Consider the following 17,077-nt stretch of genomic DNA (forward strand, 5'->3'; position numbering starts at 1 on the left):
CTTTGGGGGCTCCAGAAGCTTCTCATCGCAGTGCTGCAGGCTAAGGACCCTGCTAGTGTCATAAATGAGTCGGTGTTTTTAATAGTGAATTGAAGTTATTATTTTTGAAGGCTGTCTATGAATTGATTTTTACATTTACAGTCATTTAGCAGACGCTTTTATCCAAAGCTACTTATAAAATGACAATAAAAGCAATGCTTTGACAAGTCTTGGTAAAGCAGTACATGAAGCAAGGGTTTTAATAAAAAGAAAAACAAGTTGAGAGAATAGAGAGCGCTAATGTTTGAGGGTCTTTTTAATAAAAAATGAAACGAGTCAAAAGAATAGGAAAAGATAAATGAATAGAAAAGGCTCATGTTAGAGGGCCATTTTTATGATATATAAAAAGAAAACAAGAAGATAGAATAAAAATTAATAGACAATGCTAGTGTTAGAGGGACTTAAAAATACAAAAAAAAAAAAAAAAAAAACAAGTCAAAAGATTAGTAATCACATATAACTGAAGCTAAGCCTTCAAATCTGTAACATATAGTGATGGGTCTGTCTTTAACATTACAGAGGTCATCTGCAGTGCTCTAGTTTACCATCGAACATGAGCCATTAACAGTAGTTCAGAGGATCAAACACTGACAAATACAGTGTACACCTCTCTGAGGATCGCAGACTCGATGGTCAAGCCTTATGGAGAATTAATAGCACGAGCTCAGCTTAACTACTAGAGACTCTTACATTCAGTGTTTTTCACAGAGACGATGCTACGTCGAATCGAGGCATTGACTGAACCTCTGGTCACCCGAAAGCCTGCCGCAGCACCAGCCCTCCCGCTGCAGGACGTCCAGGTAAAGGGAACGGATGAATGCAAATCACCGCTTAAACCCGCTACTCTTTCTTAATCAGTACCCAGCTTCCCAGCGGTCTTCTCGTCGCTTCTCTGGAGAACTACTCCCCCGTCTCTAAAATCGGGGTGTTTGTGAAGGCCGGCAGTCGCTACGAGACCGCCGAAAACCTGGGCGTCACGCACATCCTGCGCCTGGCAAGCAATCTGGTAAAGTTCAGTGTGAAGTGATGATGGATGCAGAGGGTGTTTGTGTAGGTGTCTCAGCTCTGAATTAGTCCCGTGTGTTTCAGAGCACGAAAGGTGCGTCAGCGTTCAGGATCTGTCGTGGTCTGGAGGCAGTGGGCGCCAGTCTGAGGTCTAGATCTATTTCTGTCTGCTTCGAAACACTTCCTGTCTGTCATTTCTCTCACCGTGATGTTGCTGTCTTTTGTTTAAAGTGTGATGTCCTCAAGGGAACACATGGTCTATTCTCTGGACTGTCTAAGAGAAGACCCGGTCACACTTTAGTAGAGCCCGACCGATGTGGGTTTTTTGGGGCCGATACTGATATTAGGGAGTTTAAAAAAGATATATCGGTCAATATTACTTGTGTATATCAAAACGATGTATCGGTCAGCTCTACACTTTAGTTTGGGGACCAATGCTCACTATGATTTTTGTCTCAATAAACTCCTAATTACTGCTTATTAATGGATGTTGTTAAGGGATCGGATTAAAGGATTTAAAATATGGTCATGCAAAATAAGGCATTAATATGAGCTTTATAATTTCTATTAAACAGCCAATATGCTAGTAATATGCATGCTAGTAAGCAACTAGTAAATATTGTGAATTGGTTTTTAAAATGAAGTGTTACCTAAGACCCAAAGTACATAAGACACACTACTGTAAGAAAAAAAAAAAAAAAGTTTGGGGTCTGTCATTTTTATTTTAAAACAATTCATACCTAGGATGCTTTAAATTGATCAGAAGTGATAAATACTTTTTCATTGTTACAAAAGATTTCTATTTCAAATAAATGCTTTTTAAATTGATCAAAGAATGCAAAAAAAAACCCAAAATGAGTAATGTTTGAGAAAATCAGCAGATATCAGAATGATTTCTGAAGAATCATGTGACGCTGAAGACTGAGGTAATGATGCTGGAATCACAGGATGACACATTCAGACTGAAACAGCTGTTTTAATGATTCAGATTTGAAATCGAATGGGACTTGTGTGCATTGTGAACGAGTATCTTGTGGATGTGTTTCCTGTGCAGGGACGGCTCACAGAGTACCTGATCAATGTGACAGCTGCTCCAGTCTTCACAAATGAACACAACTTGTATTAATTTTGAAGGCTGAATAAAATTGGCAGAAGTAAAATGTTAAACAGGAAAAAACACACCGCAGTTGAACAACTTCCACATGAGCATCACTAAGCTTCGACAACTATCTCACCTTGATTTCAAGAACATTTTCCCTGAAAGTTTGTGTTAGAATAGTTCACAAGAGCACAGTTGTACACAACCAGGCTGTGAAAGTGGACCAGTGAGTAGATGAGATGTCCTCTTCAGTGTGAGGGCTTTTACTGTCCCAAACAACCTCTCTAGTCTCAGTTAGACACTTGCTAGAAACCACCTTTTCAGGGCAAGAAAAAGTCATTAGTGGGTTTTACTGATATATTGTATGTTGTAGAATAAAATGTGTAAATATTTGGCTTTTGTGTTCACCACAGACCTTATTTCTGGCATTTAACCAGAAAAATCTGTTTTAAAAAAAACTGTTGACTTAATGATGCTGTTGAGCTGGGCTGGGCAAAATATTTATGGTATATTTGTGACCATTTTAATACTGACTCGTAATTCGATTAACATGTAACAAATACATTGTAAAAGAAGCATGTGTTCCCAATGCAACATTATATTTTAAACACATTATAGAGTTTATTTAATTTAAACCAGATTTTCACTGTGTTTTACATCTTGTGATACGTTTTTGATGTGTCTTGAATCTGCTTGGTCAAAATTGTGTTTTGGCTGTTCTACTTGAAATAAACAGCCTTTTATGTAGTTTAGTGCGTCACTTGAATGTAGCTGCATTTAGGGGTCAACCGATATGTGTTTTTCAGGACTGATGTCAGTACCGATTATTACAGATCAAATAGACCAGTAACCGATATTTTGAGCCGATATATAGGTCTGGCGTAAAAATGAAAGTTTGTCAAATTTTAAGAAATTAGTTAAACTAATAAATGCAAATTGGCTTTAAAAATGACCGATACCGATAACCATAAAAAGAGCTTAATATCGGCCCTGAGGAGTGAATGTGACTGTCCCCTGTTAGACGTTTGATCATGTTGCATCTGTGTGTTTGTGAAGGCGTCAGTCATGCTGCTCTGATGAAGCTGGGCGAGCAGTTCTTCAGCACCCATACAGGGGCGGGTGCACCTGGGGCTGTTTACCGGGGCGGTGAGTACACCCTCACTTCATGACCTGTACAGGGAGATGAACTGATGATACAACGAAAGGAAGAGTAAAACCACATTAACAGTTTACCAGAGTGTAAAAGTTCTAGTATTTTCTATAGAAAAAATAAAAAAGTTTTTAAGTCTGTTATTTCTTTTGCTGTAGTATGTCAGTAAGAAACATCAGTTTACATTTCCAAACATTATTTTTGTCATTAATTGTTGATGTTGAAAATACTAATGGCCCAAAACTTGCTATAGAAAAAATCTATAGAAAAATAATAATAAATCACATTTTTGTATAAGATTTTTTTTTTAATTATGCATATTTATATATATATATATATTTATATATATATATATATATATATATATAATAATTTATTTTTATTACCACAGTGAGGATTATTATTGGTATTGAATTGAATAAAATAATTTTAACCATTTGTACATCATTGTCATATTTGTTCCATTGGTTTGAATTTATACAAATTTATACAAATTGAATTTATACAAATTTATACAAATATAAGTTAAATAGAAAGCCGTGTCTCGTATAACAGTATTTTCACTGCGACTAGAATGAAAAATGAATCAGCATTGAGGAAAACAATAGCAATAATATTAAATGCATGCGTTATAGAGATGAGATGGTATTTATTTATTAGTTTGTTCATTTACTTGCACTAAAGTAATGAGAATTTTGTTGATGGCTATGATTGTTAATAAAAAGTCATATGTGAATCCTAATGGTCCATAAATAACTTGTTTTCTTTGTATCATTTATTTTGTGTATGTGGTTTTGGGCCTGTGTGTGTGTGTATTTGACCTGGCTGTACTGTAGTAAGTCTGACTGAATGAGTGTTTGTGTGCAGGTGAGCTGCGTGTGCAGAGCGGTGGAGGTCTGGTGCATGCTCTGCTGGCGTGTGAAGGAGCCGCGGTGGGCTCTGTGGAGGCAAACGCCTTCAGTGTGCTGCAGAGGCTTCTGGGTGTTGGACCACACGTCAAGAGAGGATCCAACATCAGCAGCAAACTCAGTCAGGGCATCGCCAGGGCCACCGCTCAGCCGTTTGATGTGAGTGCTAGACATCTGCTATCGCTTACCTCAAAGTACAGATGATTAGATCTCACGTCAGTTGATTCTCCTCACAGGCCACGGCCTTCAGTGCTACTTACTCTGACTCCGGGCTCTTCGGAGTGTATATCATCTCACAAGCAGATTCAGGCCGCGAGGTGAGTGTTTAGAGAACGGACAAAAGGTTTAATTCTGTCATTATTCGTTCATTTTGATGTTGTTGTAAACCTGTTTGTCATTAAGCACACACAGTGACTGTGTGTTTATCTGTGGTTGAACTGTTCCATTAATGCTGACAGTGTGTGAGTGACTGATCTCTGTGTGTGTGCAGGTGATCAGTGCAGCCATGGCACAGGTGACCGCTGTGGATGAAGGAAGACTTACAGCAGAGGACCTCACCAGAGCCAAGTAAGTCCATCAACACCAGCCAGTCAGCAGAGTACATCAAACACCATTCGATTTTAAAGGGATAGTTCAAATCAAAAATGAAGATTACCCCATAATTTACTCCTCCTCAAGCCATGTACTGTATATGACTGACTGCTTTCAGACAAATCCAATCACAGTTATATTAAAGGGGTCCTATTATGCTCTTTTACCAAGTCTTGATTTTGTTTAGGAGGTGTACTAGTGCAGGCTCTCATACTAGGTTGTTTGTAAAACATGTTATTTTTCACATATTTTACATTATTACAGCACATCTCTCCCCAGTCTGGTATGAATATCTCTAATAGTTCCTGTCTCAAATGAAGACCCGCCTTCTGAAATATGAAATGCGCTGTGATTGGTTAGCTGGGTCAGTGTGTGTTGTGATTGACAGCACTCTGCGCCTGGTTGGGAAACGTCATGCCTCTTACCAAAGCCACCTGCAGTGAACTTCAGTTTAAATATTGGGTCACTTTGAGCGCAATCTAAACCCGTATGATTGTAACCACTCTAAGCTCGTCTGTTTTGGTAACACTAGCATGTCTCTTGCACTCGCTGCCTTCTCTAGTGCAGCTCAACCAGGTCTCATCCCGTTCCTCGATCTTTGTGATATCACAAATCACGGAAATTATATGTCGATATAAGCCAGCAGGAGACTGGTTTTCCTTTGCTAATGTAAGGAAACTTTTCTTCATTTGCTCCTGTAAACAAATATTGGTTCTCGCGAGGCTAGCATATTCTCACTGGACCTTACGCTACGTCTTCATCCTACGTAATCCGGCGGAATGAACGCGTGTACCACAGTTAACAGAAGCTAGAGATTGCTGCTTGTAAAGTTTTTACATTTGGATAATTTTCTCACAAAAATGCATTGATGCACTTTTGAGGCACTTTTTATGGTGGATGGACGCGCTTTATTGGACTTCTTTTGGACTATTGACAAAAAAACACCCATTCACTGCCATTACAAAACTTATTCAAAAATATTTTTTTTATATAACTCTGATTGGATTCATCTGAAAGAAGAAAGTCATATTCACCTAGGATGCCTTGAGGGTGAGTAAATCGTGGGCCAATTGTAATTTTTGGGTTACCTATCCCTTTAACACCCATAATGCATTCCTATATAAGCCAACATGCTTTTTGATCTAATAAGAATGAATTCGCTTGTAACTTCAGGAAGTATTCCTCTAAAACTGTAGGCTACAGTAGACGTTCCGAAATACTGTGAGATCAAGTTTGTGCTGCTTTTTATTTAGAGTTCTGTGCTTTAAAAGGGGTCGACTGTGATGTCATCAGTGTTTGATGCAGGGTGTTTGTATTGTGTGTTTCAGGACTCAGCTGTTGGTTGATTATCTGATGTCTCTGGAGAGTTCAGAGGGTCTGCTGGAGGAGCTGGGAGCTCAGGTTTTGAGCAGTGGCACCTACAGCTCACCACAGACTGTGACGCAGAGCATCGAGTCGGTGACCTCTGGTGACGTTGTCAAAGTAAGTTTCTTATATAAATCATGGGAGGTTAACCCATGGCCCTGGTGTTGCTAGTGCCATGCTGTACACAGGAGCACTACCTACATACTAACAATAAACATAGATACATTTATTGGTATAAATACTCAAAGTGTCAAATAATAATGACTGTTAGCTTAACTGGTGGTTTTGCTAGCAGCACCACTTACTCTCAAACAATGGGATGACAGCAGAATTGTCTTCTTTTTTTTTCTATAGGCTGCAAAGAAGTTTGTTGAAAGCAAGAAGACCATGTCATGTTATGGACATCTGGCAAACACACCATTTGTTGATGAATTGTGAGAGTAAGTCCCAGTCTAAAGTGCACACATTGTGCAGCTGCTTATTTGAGTGTAAAAACATTCAGAACTTGATTGCTGTTGACGGTTGTATTTTGGTCAGTTCATCATGAAGTCTGGTCCTTAGTAATGGTTTACTGAGAGCAGAGCGTCAGTTTGGATCCATTTCACTGTATATCTGATGTATGTTCATTAAAACAAATCTATCAGTGATAAATACTCCTTGTCTGTGTCATAATTTCCCTGAAGAGTCTGGGATCATGGATAGGGACCCTTTGCTTTTGGTAGTTCTTCCATTAGCCTGCAGAGAGAGACAATGAGCTGCACATTAAAACAAAAAACATTCCGCCTTTTAATTTGTGGTTATGTTTAAGAAATAGGTATATGTGAATTATTAAAAGTTAAAGTGTAACTAAACCCCTGCTCAGAGCCTGACTCCACCCACTGACAATATTTGAAAAATGCTGAAAAGTGGGCAGATCACAGCGGAGATAGAGGGGATGAACCGAGGGCGGGGCTGAGCGAGTGCGGCGTGATCCTGAGACTCGCAGTGACGGATTGATTGACAGCTGCTGTCAGAGACGCTAAAATGGAGAGTGACTGTAATGAAGCAAGTAGCTTTGCAACAGAGCGATCATTTGAAGTAGAGGACTTTTCTCCCCCACTTTTACCTGAAGTGGAGGGTGTCGAGGTGTCTGTTCATATCAATTCGAGCCGCTGGCTCAAACTGCGGTCTTACCTCCCTCACCGCATCGCTTTTCAGCGCGAGCTGTGTGGAGAAGCCCATTTCCACCTCCATTGCATTGGAGAAGCAATCCCGTGTAAAATGCAGTCTGCACACTCCAGCTCTAGGCGGGAACTTGCGGTCTTCCAGGCCAAATGCATGCAACCACTGGCGCTTAATTTTAAAGTCTGCTGGTAAACTATGCAGTCCAGCAGTGCTGTCGCAACCAGCAACACACCTCCGTACCATCCTGACCACTGTACTAAATACAGATAAATCTATGCTAACTTGAAGATCTAAATAACTATATAATTGATATGCTAAATAGATGCTATAATAGTCTATCCTGGTCGTTTCAATACTCGCAATTCCAGCTCCTGACTACAGTGATTTTGATGGTTTTATACTGCTAAGGGCGTGGTAGCTCGTACCAAGGGGCGTGGTGAGCTGGAAACTGCTTACGTCACCTGCCACCGCAACATCCAATAGGAAAAATCAACTGCAGTAGCCACCGTTCAACCTGAAGAGGGCAGCACTCACACGTTTTTACACCATATATTGTAGAATTAAAACACTTTATACTCAAATGTCAAAAAAGTTACTCGAATCAATGAACAGCACTAATAAAGCCCCATTCTTATAGATCATTAACTAAAAAAAGTTGGTTTAGGGTTTAGTTACTCTTTAAGTAAAAAATAATAATTACTATACAGGGATGTTTTTTTTTTACTTAATTTACACTTTTTTGTCCTTATATATATTTTTTTAATTATATATATATTTTTAATTATTTTTAAGGTCATCAGAGGGCGAGGCTAACCATTCTGTTCAGTGTCAGGCTAAGAGTGAGGAGAAATAGATTAGGTACAGTAGGTGACTAGTTAACATGCACCACAATGTTCAACTGTAAATTCGTTGGCTGTGAGCATGTGTCTGAGAATGTGTGTAACTATGTTCAGCACACAAAACTGCATAGCAATGCCCCCAATTATCACTACCAGTGTGGGGTGCCTGACTGTCCACGGAGGTACATAAAACACACGGGACTGCAAATTCATATGTATAGGCAGCATAGGTCCTACCTGCAGGCTGCTGGGCCTATACTACCTGGCACATCAGCTCTACCACCTGACACACCCTTGAAATGTCTGCTTGAGGCTTGTGCATTTAAGTGTGACACTTTGACCTCTCTTATTAAGCATTTGAAGACACACATAAGGGAAGGAATGGTAACTAGATGTCCATTTAGAGGTTGTGATTGCACGTTCACATACGTAATGACTTTTGCTTCACATATTTCCAGAAAACATAGGTGTGCAGAGGATTCAGTTTTAGATAACCTTGTTTTAGACAAGTCTATTGCTACAGAGCCGTTGCCAGGACCCAGTCAGTCATATTCAGAGGCTGCCGAGGAACATAATGAACCACAAATGCCATTAGCTATCGACGAAAACCTATTTTTACAGAACCTTACACTTTTTTACCTGAAATTGCAATCTAAGCTACTCTTACCAGCAAGCACCATTCAAACCATTATTGATGGTTTTCAAAGTGCTCATGAACTTGGCCTGTCCAATTCCCTAAACATTCTGAGTGAGAAACTAAAAGAACTCAGAATCCCTCAGGCCACTATAAGCAGCATCACTGAGGACATGAACAGAGATGATCTACTCACACTCTATAACAGGGGAATGCTCAGTACAGATGCAAAGAGGAAGGCTGCTTTTAAAGAGTTTTTTAACTATGTTCATCCCGTTCCTTTGCTCTTGGGCAATGATGAAAATGACAAAGAATGTTTTGCTCAGTATGTTCCTATTCATGAGACATTGGTGACACTTTTCAAAAATGAGTCTCTACGCGAACAGTATACCATGACACGTTTGCAGCCATCTACTGATGCTGTCTATCAGGATGTCAAGGATGGAGAAGGCTTTGAAAGTATTCCAATGTTGAAAGCTGACCCTTCTTCACTTGGTTTAATACTGTACCAAGATGCCTTTGAGGTTGTCAACCCCCTGGGCTCAGGGAAAAAAAAGCACAAGGTTTTAGCGGTTTACCTAACTCTGACTGATATCTTGCCTCACAATAGATCTTCTATTGATCAGATGCAACTTGTTCTCTTATGTAGGGAACAGGACTTTAAGTATTTTGGGGTAAATAAAGTTTTTGCTCCCCTGATTGAGGACCTCAAAATTCTGGAGCAGAGAGGTGTAGTCACATCTGATGGCATTGTTCTAAAGGGCTCTTTGGTTGCCATTGCAGGAGACAACCTGGGATCCCATTATATTGGGGGATTCTTGGAGAACTTCAGTCGGTCTACTTATTTTTGTCGTTACTGTGAGGTGTGTAGAGATGATTTCCTGACTAATCCTATATCGTGTGGTACCAAAAGAACAGCCCAATCATATGCAAGTAATTTGCAAGAGCAGGAAACTACTGCCACTGACTCTGTATGCGGCATCAAGTTTGACTCTCCTTTCAATCAGCTTTCACATTTCCATGTTTGCCAGCCTGGCCTACCACCATGTCTAGGCCATGACTTATTTGAGGGAGTCATAGCTTATGACCTTCCTTTATATATTCGCCATTTAGTTGAGGATAATCATTTTACATACCTGCAGTTAAACAGGTGCAAGAACCAGTTCAGATATGAAGTTAACGATGGTAAGGACAAACCAGCAGACCTCTCTCCCAGCAGCGACAAGCTCAGTGGGCATGCAGTTCAGAACTGGTGTTTGCTTAGACTTCTCCCACTCATGGTCGGTGACAGGATTAAAGATCCCTGCGAAAATGAGGTGTGGCAAATGATTTTGCAGCTGAGGGAGATTGTTGAGCTTATCTGTGCACCGGTCATTACAGAGGGCCAGGTTGCGTATCTTAAAGTCCTCATAGAGGAGTACATAGACAACAGGACAAGGCTTTTCCCCAATGCCCCCCTCAGACCAAAGCACCATTATCTGTGCCACTATCCATCTCTCATTATTCACTTTGGCCCACTTATTCGCCTATGGACACTCCGATTTGAGAGCAAACATACATTCTTTAAACAGTGTGCCAGAAAATTGCACAATTTTAAAAATTTGTGCAAAACTCTAGCAGAGAGGCACCAACTTCTACAAGCGTATTTGAGTGCAGGAAACTTGTTCCCTCCACTTGTACAAGCAGAAAAGGGGACTGATTTTCATGTTGACGATTACAATGACAAGATCAGGGCATCTGTAGCCAGTTGTCTATTCCAGTTACAGTCGGCAGTGGCTTGTAACTATGTTACAGTCAAAGGCACAGATTACAAAAGGGGGATGCACATTTTACTAGAGAACAGTGATGAAGGGCTTCTTATTGGGAAGATTATGCTAATTATTGTTGTTCATAACTCGGTCTATTTTGTCTCAGAGAAACATACTTTTGTAAAGTTATGTGACACAGGTGTGTACTGTGACCTAGGAGTGGCCCAAGACAATTATGTGTGCATTAAGCAGGAAGATCTACTGGACTACTATCCTCTTTCAGCATACAATGTGTATGATCAGTCCCTTATTGCTCTCCACCATTCTTTTCCAGAGGCAGTATGAGCAGGGAGGAAAGTGAGTATACAGGATACGTGAGGAGAGATGTGAGTAGTAGAGCAGGCTATATAGTCAAAGCAAACAAAGCTTTGACTATATAGCCTTTTTTTTTTTTTTTTTTGGTAGCCTTGAATAAAGTTGATTTTGTCATTAACTTGCTTTGTTGATTGAACAGACTATAGTATGAAATATGCATACAGTGTAGGGATGGCAAAAATGAGAAATTACAGTGTTTCATGATTCACTACTTAATGAGACTAGGCCAAGGAGGCAGTGTTGTCATACTTGCCTGATCTCCCTGATGACCTTCTTACCACCATGCTGGATGAGCTTGGGGTCGAGTCTATTGAAGATCTGACCTTGGTGGAGGAGAGGGATCTGGTGAAATACCTCAAACCTATCCAAAGTCGGAAGTTATTGAAGGGCATCAAGGACGGTAAATTCATCTGTTCACCCATTACACTTTTCACTCTTTCATGTCACTGAAGTAGGGCCTTAGAACATTTGCAAAACTGGTAGACAATATGCTTTGTATATAGTCCCAAGCTCACACATTGGTTACCTGTCAAATACTATTGGATGAAGTGATTAATCTTAGGAGTGCAGCACAGCTTATAGACCTTATTCATGTGTGTGGCATTTGTTTAGTGTGACGTAATGGGTTGGGGAAATGTATATGGTGTATGGAATTACAAACTCATCAAAACTGGGCTGTTATTCACTGCTGTTGTTTTTACATCTGGAAATACATAGAAGTGAATGCAGCTGATGCTTATTACTTGCATGCATTTCCAAACTTAATAACAATAGCAGTGAAAAACAATCAGACCCTTTTATGATGAGTTTGTAATTCCAATAGTGTATTGGCCTGTTATTTTAACTATTGTTTTTTTAAGTGGCATTATCAGAGCAATCTTTTAACATGAGTCAATGGCCACTTCTGCGTTCTCCCAATCCATTATGTCACATTCTAACAAATGGCACTCACGTGAATAAATTCAAATTTCTTCATCCAATAGTGCTGACAGGAAACCAATGTGTGAGCTTCCTCCGGGAAGTACTGGAGCAGGATTACAGTTAAGCACACAGTCTATTGACCCCATAGCCCTTCATCTTGCCCTATCTTAATTAATAAATTGTTTTTGTGCCCTCTAGGACTTGTTACTCTTAATATGGAGTTGGTCTCTGCTCCTGATCCAAGTGCTCCAAGTTCCCTAACTCCATGTCCTCCAAACACAACATTCCAGCCTCCAAATCAGCTGTTGCCCAGCCCTCCAAGCACTGCCCCAAGCACGTCAAGCGCTTTACACTCTGGCGTACCATGGCATGTTGACTTTCGTCTCAACTGGGACCAGGTGTCACCAGCCATTCGACTTAGAGTGGAAAAAGAAGAAAGACCATTGCCAGACGAGAGAAAGGCTCTCGTGGTCGTGCTCGTGGACCAAATGATGCAGCACGACCGCAACCCAACCAGAGCCATGTGCCACAACGTTGTGAGAAACATTGTCAGGTAGGGATGGGACTATTATCAATATTAGCTGTCAGTTAATCCCCAGCCCCACCCCCTTCAACTGTTTGTAACTTTCACTGATTCATTCCCTGCACCTATTATGTTAAAAGGGTGCAAAAGTGAAGACTTTGTAAACATGGTTTGCTTAAACAGAGCTAGTATATTCAAGAAAACCATAATAATTCACATGTTTTTATGAAGGTCTGTTTCAGCCTGATGTTTTTTTTTGGTCTTGTTCAGCCTGATTTTTTTTTTTTTAAGCATAGTTCTTTCCTTTAAGTAATCCTTACATTAGCTGTACGCTTCTGTCATAAGTGTTTTCTAATTATCCCACCCACATTTTCAGGAGCCATCCAAAATCATTTGGCGACATTGGCAAGTACGGTGATACTGCTGGAGACGGATGTCACTCTCTTCTGCAACAAGTAAAAACGAGAGTGGAGTACAAAAATAGGAATAAAACTCTTGCTCAACGCCGCAGAGAAAGTAGACCGCGCACGGGAATGGCAGGAGAGGCCAGACTGGCAAGAGGTCCTGTTGACCAATACGGGTATGTGGCAATATGTATGTGGCAATATACATGTAAATTCTGTCAATATTTGTTCGAAAGCATTGTATATGAATATGAATAACCCTGAAACAGGACAAAACATACTTTTCTCTTGACTACTTTATTGACACTTTGACATGGACCCTTTTCACAGCAATCATGTTGCGATGTTAATAGTGTAGTAAACACAGGTGTTATTACCTGTGATTATGGCCTTGTTCCATTTAGGATTTATCTGAGCCAGGGCGCTGATATTGTGCATAGTGGCTCTCTGGCATGCATGGTTGTGGTACACTAAATACCTTGACCTTAAAGGGATACAACTTTTAAATAGGACAAATTCTGGAAATCTTAGTCACTTTGCGGGCGAGATGCTAATGGTCTAATCCGATCCAATGATCTATGCTAGGCTGGAGCTATACATGGTATCGCCAGACTCAGGGAACTGCTGGATGAACGAGAGAATGGTAAAAATCAATTGTTTTACTCGAGGGGAGGTGGAAAATTAGCTTAATTCCCCAAATGGTGGAATATCCCTTTAATTAGTTTGATAAAATACACCTGTGTTTACAACACTATTACACTGTAACATAACTTCTGTGGGATGGGTCTATTTAGACAGTCACAATAGGGAATCAAACTGCTGACCCTTCAGTCATGAGACGACTTGCTCCACCTTCTGGGTTATAACCGTCCCCAATAGTATTGTTACCCTGTGATGCCCACTCCTAGGTGTGTCAGGTGGGGCCCAGCAGATTTGCCAGAGGGGGAGACCGAGGCAACGTTGGAGAATATAAAGAGGGATCTGCTGAACATCTACTCAGGCATGCCATCTATTGTCTTTTGGGGTAATTTTGTTTAGACTTTAGTAATTGGTCAAGATCTGAACACTGTGTGTGTTGGGCGGCTACAAGAACAAATTGTTACTTGGGTACTAACAATACATTTCTATGTCTGTATACACAGAGGAAGGAATGAGTGGGGCAGAGAGAGCAGAACCAATGATGGAAAAGACATACGTCATCCTGCGGAAATACCTTAACAAAGTGCCTGCTGCAGCGATGTCTGAGATCAAACAGGAATGGCCATTTCTCTTCTCTCAGAAATGCCTATTCTCGCACTTTGGCCTCCTGACGGACGTCGATGTCCTTCAGAAGCTACAGGAGGCAATTAGTCGACGAGGACAGACCATCCTGGATTACTGTGCAACACTGGACAACCCCAAGATCCGTGATGTTCTGGCCTGCTATGATCCAGACTCTGACAAGGCTGCCTGCATTCTGCTGCTCCTAATGTTGTACTTCAAAGAGCCGAAAGAGAGTTTGATGCTTGAAGTTGATGTAAGATTTTTCATTCAAATATTTAAAATGCAAAATGAGTTATTACATTATCAACATTTACCTTGCATTATTTACTACCTCTGACCAATTAACAATATTTATCCTTTATCCTAAATCCATGCTATTGTGTGTTAACAGCTTCCCCGGGGGCCGCAGCATAAATGGCTGCCCACTGCTCCGGGTGTGTGCTCACAGTGTGTGTGTGTGTGTTCACTGCTCTGTGTGTGTGCATTTCGGATGGGTTAAATGCAGAGCACAAATTCTGAGTATGGGTCACCATACTTGCCTGAATGTCACGTCACTTTCTTTCTTAACTATGTTACAGCCATGTGCCACTGCTGTGGACGTCAATACTGCAGAACTCCCCGGAACCCCCTGCTTGATCATTCAAGGTAATGTTACTTTGATCTAGTATCGTCATTTCTAACTCATTATTTTGTTTTCATCCTAAAATCTACATGACCACAATAAATAATAATAATTATAATTATAATAATAATTACATTTGTATAGCCCTTTGTATCTTAAGCAGATCGCAAAGTGCTTATAACACATAATGTTGTATCTGTTCATTTCAGGTGTCATGATGAAGCCCTCTGGATGGCTTATATCCATCGAGGGACATGTCGTGATGGGCCCACAACCTTTCTTTTTACACGGAGTAGCTGCTTTCTTCAGCAGCTATTACGTATTCAACCTTGAGTATCCTGCCGCTGGATCTTCGACACTGGAGTTCATTCAAAGGTATTTTATAAAGATCACATTTAATCTTGTAATTCACATTATAGTACAGGTTTCCAACTCAATGATTGTCTTGAGGTCGAAAATGCTGACAAACGAGGTACATGAGGCTAGCCTGGTGAGACCATCCTGATCTCGCGAACTCATTCAGTTTCGCTCTGCCGATCAGTCTGGGTTTCTACACATGTTATGCTGACAAATACCTGCCGGTCCAATCACAACTATTTATTTTGTTTTGCTACCTCTCATAGTAAAAAATCAACCACTTTGCCTCAGGCAAACCTAACCTGAGACACCTTGGCTAAAAATGGCAAAAAAAATTATGGGTAGCAGAAGATCTAACAAGTTTGAATTATAAATCTATTAGGGTTTGATGTGGGGAAAAAGCACAGCAAAAAGCACACCTTGATAAATGCTGTCTGCATTATATACTGTAAGTCTATTTAAAACTGAAACTATCTTTGTTTATTAACAGATGCTTCCTGGGCATCAATCCTGAAAGAGGCTCAAAGACCAAGAAGCGGACAACAATGAACCCTCATGTGAGCACCCTTTTGAGGAAACTTATTGACTTTGAGTGGGCATCATAGTTTTTTTTTTTTTTTGCAGCGGTAGTTGTCAGGCTCAGTTTTGAGTAGCCTTGTTCTTTTTGTAATTTTTCAAGACAACTTTGCACTACAAGATTTTTACACAATGCTGTTGCGTGTGGACTCATTATAATGTTTGAGACTGAGAGGAGTGCCTGACATTACTTCATCGCTCTCTCCCTTGCTCTCTTATCTTGCCATGAAGGCCTCATTCTCATCCTGTCCATTACTGTTATTGGGACACAGCTAGTTGAATAGTTGAATTTTGCGACAGGTAGTTGAATTGCAAGTTTGCACAATTTCTCTGGATTTTCTGCATTTTAAGATGGCTTTTATGACTAGAAAATGACTAGACTTGAATTTCTTGAACTCTTGAAGTTCTTGGCATCTGCTGTACATTGAAAAATATTTTTTTGTTAATAAATATGCCATTGGGCTAACGTTGACTTTACCTCAGAGTTGTTTGTTGGGGGGAGGGGGTTAATTGTACAATGATTGTAAATTCACAGTAAATGGAAGCTTCATCTGCATTACTTTTACAGTAAGTTATTGGACAATTTTAGCATGACTTCCACAGTATACATTGTAAATTCACAGTAAATTATTGTCAACTTGTACATTACTTTCACAGTACACACTGTAAAAGTACAGGGCCTTGTTGTAATGATGTACAGCAAGAGATTGTAATTCCCCAGTTATGTACTGTAATATCACAGTAATTGCTTTGACATTGAAGCTGTGAAGTTACAGTATACAGTTGTGCTTTTACAACAATGCATTGTAATATCACAGATATAAAATTACAATAAATTGCTGTGACTATATTTCACAGTATATTGCTGTAATCCTTACTGTGAAAGTCATGCAAAATTTATCCAATTATTTATTGTAAATTTACAACGAAAAATTTTGCAGTGCAGCCATTTATGCTGCGGCGCCCGGGGAGCAGTTGGGGGTTCGATGCCTTGCTCAAGGGCACCTAAGTCGTGGTATTGAAGGTGGAGAGAGAACTGTACATGCACTCCCCCCACCCACTATTCCTGCCGGCCCGGGACTCGAACTCACAGCCTTTCGAATGTTAATACCGTTACAATTAGTTAATACAACCCTATTGTAAAAAATTACATGCCTTTTTAGTATTTAAATTTTTTTTTAATACATGTTCAGAATCATTAAGTTTTTTTTTTTAATTATTTCAAATAGTTATGCTTTTAAATAGTAATTGCACATATTGCATTTAATTTAAAATCAAAACTACGTATTATAAATAAATGCTTTTTTATTGTGACCTCGGGTTTTTCGCTCCCACTGCTCGTTCATAAAATAAATAAGTTATAATCCATTTCTCTACATCACAGAACATATATTTTATTCATCAATGCACTTTGAAATGACTGTGCGCATTAAGCGGGTAATGGATGTTTATGACGCCCACACTCATCACAGACCCCCTTTAAGCACCGGAAGT

General features: G+C 40.0%; 2 protein-coding genes across 2 annotated transcripts; both read left to right on the forward strand.

Moving 5' to 3' along the window:
* Nucleotides 1-752: 752 nt before the first annotated feature.
* On the forward strand, nt 753-6,808 carry LOC132148721 (cytochrome b-c1 complex subunit 2, mitochondrial-like). The gene is made up of 11 exons (XM_059557422.1): nt 753-839; nt 905-1,045; nt 1,129-1,193; nt 1,276-1,333; nt 2,099-2,163; nt 3,165-3,289; nt 4,161-4,360; nt 4,438-4,518; nt 4,692-4,768; nt 6,121-6,274; nt 6,512-6,808. The coding sequence occupies exons 1-11, from the start codon at nt 753-755 to the stop codon at nt 6,593-6,595; spliced, it is 1,137 nt and encodes a 378-aa protein (XP_059413405.1). The 3' UTR covers nt 6,596-6,808.
* A 2,159-nt stretch (nt 6,809-8,967) lies between these two features.
* Nucleotides 8,968-16,055, forward strand: LOC132148722 (uncharacterized). The gene is made up of 12 exons (XM_059557423.1): nt 8,968-9,697; nt 10,742-10,835; nt 10,877-10,928; nt 11,143-11,317; nt 12,037-12,391; nt 12,738-12,941; nt 13,674-13,789; nt 13,908-14,281; nt 14,607-14,673; nt 14,860-15,025; nt 15,498-15,727; nt 15,988-16,055. The coding sequence occupies exons 1-11, from the start codon at nt 8,968-8,970 to the stop codon at nt 15,610-15,612; spliced, it is 2,448 nt and encodes an 815-aa protein (XP_059413406.1). The 3' UTR covers nt 15,613-15,727; nt 15,988-16,055.
* Nucleotides 16,056-17,077: the final 1,022 nt, after the last annotated feature.

The sequence above is a fragment of the Carassius carassius genome, chromosome 9, assembly GCF_963082965.1.
Source record: "Carassius carassius chromosome 9, fCarCar2.1, whole genome shotgun sequence".
Lineage (NCBI taxonomy): Eukaryota > Metazoa > Chordata > Actinopteri > Cypriniformes > Cyprinidae > Carassius > Carassius carassius.